A 7,465-nucleotide genomic window follows, 5' to 3' on the forward strand; every position below is an offset into this window, starting at 1 on the left:
AAAACTTCCCAATTTGTATGACAACCACAAATACAATTAGGCCTATAAAATGTACAAATTATATTAAAATAAGAGGTGGTCATCATTGAGACTGCAACTATTCAATTGTTCTCAAGATGAGAAAAGGTTCAGAACTACCTTACCCTGTTCGATAGATGGTGAAACGGCGCAGACAGGTTTCTGTTGGAGGCGGGTGTAGGGGAGTGGAGGCGGGATTTTCAAACTTTAGGGTGACGCCAAGAATGGGAAAAACGTCACGAATTCGGAGTATTTTTACCCCGAGTCCAATTGGACTGAAAATGTTACGCTTCCAGTTTCTCAAAAACGACAAAACGGATAGATTTAATGTTTTTATTGTGTTTCTTCAATGTCCTATTGTGCAAATAGCACGTTCAAACTCAAAAAAAGTGAAAATCACCATGTTAATCCTTTAATGATAATTATCTCCCTTTTCGAATTCAGGAGCTTATCTGATGCTTGCGATGCCTGATGAGGCCGTCAACTTTTACTGCGGCCTCAAACCTCTTAGTATGCATCGTTATGAAAATTAGGCTAAGAACCCCCAGCATTGCATTGAGTCCAATCCCTCTCTCTCTCTCTCTTTCTCTCTCTCTCCGTCTCTCTCTTTCTCTCCCTCTCTCTCTCTCCGACTCCTCTCTCTCTCTCTCTCTCTCTCTCACTCTTTCTCCCTCTCTCTCTCCCTCTCTCTCTCTCTCCCCCCCTCTCTCTCTCTCTCCCTCTCTCTCTCTCCCTCTCCCTCTCTCTCACTCTTTCTCCCTCTCTCCCTCTCTCTCTCTCTCCCCCTCTCTCTCTCTCTCTCTCTCCCTCTCTCTCTCTCCCTCTCCCTCTCTCTCTCTCACACTTTCTCTCACTCTCTCTTTCTCTCCCTCTCTCTCTCTCTCCGGCTCCCCCCCCCTCTCTCCCCCTCTCTCTCTCTCTCTCTGACTCCCTCTCTCTCTCTCTCTCTCCCCCCTCTCTCTCTCTCTCTCACACACTCTTTCTCTCTCTCTCTCTCTCTCTGACTCCCTCTCTCTCTCTCTCTCTCTCTCTCCTGAAACTAGGCTATGAAGTAGCCTCCCACTGAACCCGGTTTACCATTATGGCAGGATTAATGTGTGTGTGTGTGTGTGTGTGTGTGTTTGTGTGTGTGTGTGAGTGCATGCGTGCCTGTAAAATAAATGCCTTTGGGGCCGCTCAGACTGATTCTACTAACCCCCCCGGCATCAGACACCACTACTGGATGAACAGAATCAGAGAAATCCCGTGTTTGATTCGATTCACACGCTCCCCGCGGCGCCCAAAAACAGTCACCGTGGTCAGCGGGAGCGATCGAAATCAAACGATCCCGCGCGCGGTCACGCCGCCTCCCGTGTGAAATTGGCCCGTTGACAACGAGAAACTTTCGAATCCCTCTAAACAAATTCGGAGACGGCCCTCGTGTATGGAGACGCCTATCGTATCACGGTGGGTCTTTGGCGTGTTCTGCTCCGTGGGAGCCCCTCGCTGCCGCAAGGGGAAGTAGAGGCTAATTGGGAGGCGGGGGGTTGAGTAAACCTTGCATGAAATTGCCGTTAGGGGCCCATTGTTAAGAGAGGGGGGGGTGGGGGCCCTCACCCCCCTCAACACTCATCCCCACCACTGAGCCTGTTGACTGCAGAGTGTGCACTCAAGTAGGAAGGCTGGCTTCCTGGAGACTGATGCGTATGTGTGGGAATGTGTGTGTGTGTGTGTGTGTGTGTGTGTGTGTGTGTGTGTGTGTGTGTGTGTGTGTGTGTGTGTGTGTGTGTGTGTGTGTGTGAGTGCGTAAGGGTACGAATCTCTTTGAATATGCCTCCACCCGGGGTATGCATGCAGTGAATCAGTCGGATGCACCGAACCAAGTGCCAGAGTGCGTTCGGATACATGTCTGTTTCTGCGGGTGAGTCGAGCGAGAGAGCGCGTTAAAGAGAGAGAGAGAGAGACGGAAAGCGACAGACACACACGGAGGGGGCTCAGTGGAGGCTGGATGGGTGAGGGGGGGGAGGGAGGGGGTGGGCTCTCAGCTGGGGGGGTTGGTGAGGCAGAGGGGGAGGAGGAAGGGGGGGTGGTGGGTTCTGCATTGGACTGTAATCCCTCAAGTCAGATCGTAAACAACCGCCCTGCTCAGTCTGGAGCCGACAGTCAGATAGGCAGAGAGAGAAAGAGTTAGAGAGAGCCAACACACACGCGCACAGATACACACACACACACACACACGCACGCATACACTCCAGCAGCAGGACTTTTACAAGGCTGTCCATCATGAAAAAGTGTGCCCGGCAGAAACTGGCAGAGGTCCTACAGAAGAAGGTTAGTGTGTGTGTGTGCATGTGTGTGTGTGTGTGTGTGTGTGTGTGAGTGTGTGTGTGTGTGTTCCAACAGAGACAATGCGTGTGTGATTGCACCCTCAGCGCTCTCAGCGGCCCTCGTGCAGGGCTCTGATTACAGCTATTCCGAAAGTCTCCGGTCGATGGCGGCACTCACGGCTGTCAGTCTCCCTTTGCCATCGCCCCTCTGTGACATTTTAAAATGGAGGAACCTGGAGTCAGGCTGTGATTGTGGGGGGCAGAAACCCGTCCCTGTACCAGCCTGCCCGTGCCCCTTCTGCCAATCCACCCTGGCATATGGAGCCGGCAAACAGACTACTCAGACTTCAGGCGTAGTGTGTGTGTGTGTGTGTGTGTGCGCGTGTGCTCATTGATCTGAATAACACTCATCTCTGCAGCTGTCTCCTGCCTCTGGCCTCAAACAACCTGACATTCCCAATCTCTTGACGGAACCGGAGAACGCTGGGTCGGGTTGAATCCTTCCGTGGTCAGTGGGACGCGCGCCCACACACACACACACACACACACACACACACACACACACCAACACACACGCAGACGCGCGGCTTTAGGAGACGCCCTCGGTCGAATCGAGCCGGAGTCTTCACCGCCACACGTTTTAATATGCTGGGCGTCCATCGCGCACCCGCTGGGAGATGGGAATCCTCTTAGCGTTAGCTGTTAGCTGTTAGCGCTAGCTGTCCTCTTAGCTTAAGCTGTTCCGAAGTGGAGCAGCTCTTCGTGTCTCCTGGTAGATGGGAGCCCTGCGGAGACCCGTTGTTCTGAAAAGCTGGCCTTGGTTGACCTACCACCCGTTATATCGTGCTTAAATCATGACGGGCGCATCCTGTCAGAGAGGGAACATCTATCAGAATGCCCAACGACCCAAAACATTGTGTTAATTAATTCATGGGTAGCAACATTTCCTACCGCTACCCATGAATTAAGCACGTTAAAATGGCTGCTGCTGTTTGTTAGAGAACCTGGAAGTGAGTCTTAACAGCCCCTTTACGCTACGCTTTTATCCAAAACAACTTGCAATAATTGCATTTAACGTAGGTAGTCAGTGTACTACTACTCACCAGAACTCACAAGTGCATCTCCTTTCTTAACAAGTGACTAACAGCATAATCTAGTGTAGTACTAAAGTGCTTAAGAGGATCCTGGTCGTACTTCTTGAAGAGATGAGTTTTGAGCCTGTGGCGAAAGATGGGCAGCGACTCTGCTGTAGTTCACTCCACCACTGCGGGGCCCGGATAGAGAAGAGCCGTGACCGTGTCGATCGACCGCAGGGGCCTTGGGAGTGATGGTGCAACCAATCGCCCCGAGGTAGCAGACGTGCTTGTCCGAGTGCAAGAGTGGGACCCAAGTGTAGACCCGCAAAGTACCGTAGCTGAACATGATATTATGGCATCCTGACATTTGGGTTTTGAGTGTTTGGAACAAGGCTTTCACTGTGAGGTATTTACTTCACTAAGGATGTTTTTGTCTTGTGTTTATTTGCATGAATGTTTATTCATGTTCCTCAGTTCACAGCTTTTTTGCTGCGTGTGGGTGTCAGTGTGTGCGCACAAAATTGTTCAGTGTTTGCATGAGTGCGTTAGTGTGTGGGTACAGCACCTCTAATTGTGTTTGTGTGTGTGTGTGTGTGTTGCAGTACGACCCAGAGAGTTCAGGTTTCATCAGTACCGAGCGCTTCCGGGACCTGCTGGCGGCCCACGGCTCCGAGCTGGACCCGCACAAGCTGGAGGTTCTGTTGGCCCTCGCCGACGGCAACGCGGACGGGAAGATCTGCTACCAGGACTTTGTCAACCTGGTAGGCACCGCGTGTCACTTCCTGCCCCGTGGGGGTGGGGGGTTCCATCTCACCTTTTCCTTCTTTATTCACTCTCTCATCCCCCCCTAGCTCAAAACAGCCCATTGGCTGGTACGGCGGGCCGAGGGCCGGCCAATGGGATGTTGGGAGCTGGTGACAGGGCTCGCTGGCTATTGGTTCGGGCCCTGCCACAGGGAGAGAGGTCAGAGGTTAGGGCGTGGAAGCTGGAAGTGGGACGGAGAGGAATGAGGAGTATGCGCGCGTGCGTGTGTGTGTGTGTGTTGTTAGCCTCGTTTGTTCCTCTGGGTCTGTCCACCCCCCGTGGCTGTCATATTCCATGGCAGGCGGCCACAGCAGAGGAGGAGAGGAGGTATGGAGGGAGAGGAGGAGGAGAGGAAGAAGAGGAGAGGACAAACAGAGACAGTCTGCAAAAGCTTTATTTGCAGTTCCATCTTGACTTTGCAGCACAGCTACTCCATAAAGCTGTCAGCGTGATTGGAAGTAATTGCCTCTCTCTGCCCCACCTCTCTCTCTCTCTCTCTCTCTCTCCCTCTCTCTTTCTCTCTCTGCCATCTGCTATGTTTTCTCTCTCCTCTCTTCTTCTTTGGATAGGTCTGTCTCTGCATTTCTTTTTCTCTTCATCTTTGTCACTCTTGTTCTCTCTCTCTCTATCTCTCTCTCCCTCCCTCCCTCTGGCTGTATCTGCCAGAATAGGAGATTGTCCCTCGTTCCTTGGTCCCTGCTTGCTGAATACCACTCTCTCCCCCTCTCCTCCTCTCCTCTCCTGTCTGCAGTGGGTGAATAGATAGAGCATCGCTCCCTTTCTCTCTCTCTCTTTCTCTTTCATTGAACAGAGGAGAATAGCCACCCATTCGCAGAGAGAATCAGACTGTGTCATTATGGGGTTGGACTCTGAGGTGTGTGTGTGTGTGTGTGTGTGTGTGTGTGTGTGTGTGTGTGTGTGTGTGTGTGTGTGTGTGTGTGTGTGTGTGTGTGTGTGTGTGTGTGTGTGTGTGTGTGTGTGTGTGTGTGCTTGTGTCAGGGACAGGATACGAGAGTCTGTGTGTGAGTGTGTGTGTGTGCACGTGCACGCACATGGGTGTGCGTGGGTGTTCATGTGCTTGTGTCAGGGACAATGTTTGTGTGTGTGTGTGTGTGTGTGTAAGCCTTTGATCTAGCTGTGTTTGGCTTCGGGGGCCAGAGATTGCCCATGGTAACGACTACATCGCTCTCTCACAGACCGCCGGCTCTCGCCATCCTCGTCAGTTGGGGTCGCGTTACGCTTATGAATGACGCTTATGCTTAAGAACCATCCCCTGAGACCTTCCCCTCTCTCCCTACTGCGTATTTTAGATGCGCCGTCCAACTCCAGTCCACTGATCTCCGACCAGCGTTGATTAATAGCATGCGGCGCATACGGGGGCGAAAGCAGCTCCCTCGATAGGAGGGTTTATTTATCTCTCTGAACCGTCGACGACGCGCCTCCTCCTCCTCCTACGCCCATGCCACCTGGCCGCCCTCCAGACACCGCGGGCCTAATCAACCCCGTCTCCAGATCCTCTTCATCTCTAAATAAGTGCGCCGGGCTGCGCTCGCGCGTTTGACGAGGGTTATCGAGGGCGAGGCGACCGGGGGAGAGAGAGAGAGAAATTCTTTGTGGAAGTAGGTCTAACGACCTGAGAGGAGGCCGAGGGATTAACGGTTCCACCGGGGGAAGAACCGGCTTCCGGTACCGCTCCAGTGGACCAGCAACCTCCTCTCAAAATGGCCTCCTCTTCACGCCCCGACTCTGTCTTATGGGGATTCTGAAAGGTTGTTGGTTTGCTCAGTTGAGCAGGTCATTCCGTTGTTTTTTTCAGCTAATTTTGATGGTTAAAGGTGCAGTACGCTGTTTGGCTCAGAAGCACTTTTCGTGGTATTTTTTTGGCAATTCTCATTACATCCCGGCAGCAATCAATAAATAGAGTTCTCTGTCACTAATATGAAATTAATCTATGGAAGTTGCCGGACTGTAAAAAGTGTGACCAATCATTTTGAGTTTCCAACTTGAAATGATTGGTTGTCAACCTGCCTACCTGCCTAGCAAGTGTCATTTGTTTTCCCCCAGTTTAGAGGAGTGGCTTTGGAGGGAGGCCTGGGGAGTTTGTCGGTTGCATTTTTCAAAATCTTAAAAATCAAACTCTTAACAGGAATTCACAAACGGCATACTGCATCTTTAACTCTCAAAATGTTTTTTTTCTTTTCTATCCAAATACAGTATATCTGCCTTTTTAAAACAGTCTTTCCACGGTGAGGGCAGATTTCAAGGACTCATCGACCGCCCGTGTCTCTCTGTAAGCAACCTAGCCGAGCTCTGCTGAGATCTTCCTCAGGCCATGTTCACAAGGAGCTCCATTAATATTGCTAATCTGGGGCCTCGCATGGGGAAAAACAGGCCTTCGTTGGTGTGTCTGTGTGCGTGTGTGTGTGTATGTGTGTGTGTGTGTGTGTGTGTGTGTGTGTGTGTGTGTGTGTGTGTGTGTGTGTGTGTGTGTGTGTGTGTGTGTGTGTGTGTGACTTTTGGCAGGAGGGCTGCATGTTTGGCCGGCAGCTGCCAGCAGCTCTCGGGACGACGAGAAGGGTTCAGCGGTTGCTAGGTGATGACAGAGGCATTCTGTTGCCGCGGCGAGGTGGGAGCGTCTGGCAGTGTGGTCGTGTCACACTCAGTGTGATGTGTTTGCATGAGTGAGTGTGTGTGTGTGTGTGTGTGTGAGTGAGTGTACGGGTGGGTGGACTCCTATCACAGGCACCCTATGATGTTGAACAAGGGGCATTTCAATAAACAACTCAACCAGTTCTTCACATTGACTTCAATGTCAACATCTAGTCCTCGCGTCCTGTTATACTGTTATACTGTTAAACTGTTAGTTTCCTAGTACAGTATGTATTAAAACCTACCCGGCAATAAGACTGATACTGTTTCTGATTCTGAGCTACACTATGAGGCAACCCCAACTGTACTGTCCTTGAGCTAATGGTGATCTCTCACGCACACACGCACACACATGCACACACACCACACACACACACAGTCAGTATTCCACATCTGCCACTGTACCAGACAGTAGAAGTAAACCAGGTCATTGATGGCATCTACACTATGATACAACCCCCAACTGTACTTGAGCTAATGATGATCTCTCTCTCTCACACACACACACACACACACACAGTAACGACTTTTGCGATCATGCGCTCCCATCCAACCTGGCCCCGCCCATCTAACCTGGGCTAGCGTCTCTCATTTGCTGCTATGACCTGTCAC

The 7,465-nt window shown here is 51.3% G+C and overlaps 1 protein-coding gene across 1 annotated transcript in view; it reads left to right on the top strand.

The window, feature by feature from the left end:
• The window catches only part of rhbdl3 (rhomboid, veinlet-like 3), a gene marked incomplete at both ends in the record, with an annotated part of 44,780 nt that overhangs the window by 23,150 nt on the left and 14,165 nt on the right, over window positions 1–7,465 (top strand). Inside the window, one exon of the mRNA XM_084440593.1 lies at window positions 4,003–4,161. Coding sequence (XP_084296719.1) covers window positions 4,003–4,161 — 159 coding nt within the window. The remainder of the gene's footprint in view (window positions 1–4,002; window positions 4,162–7,465) is intronic.

The sequence above is a fragment of the Borostomias antarcticus genome (genome assembly GCF_949987555.1).
Source record: "Borostomias antarcticus genome assembly, chromosome: 7".
Taxonomy (NCBI): domain Eukaryota; kingdom Metazoa; phylum Chordata; class Actinopteri; order Stomiiformes; family Stomiidae; genus Borostomias; species Borostomias antarcticus.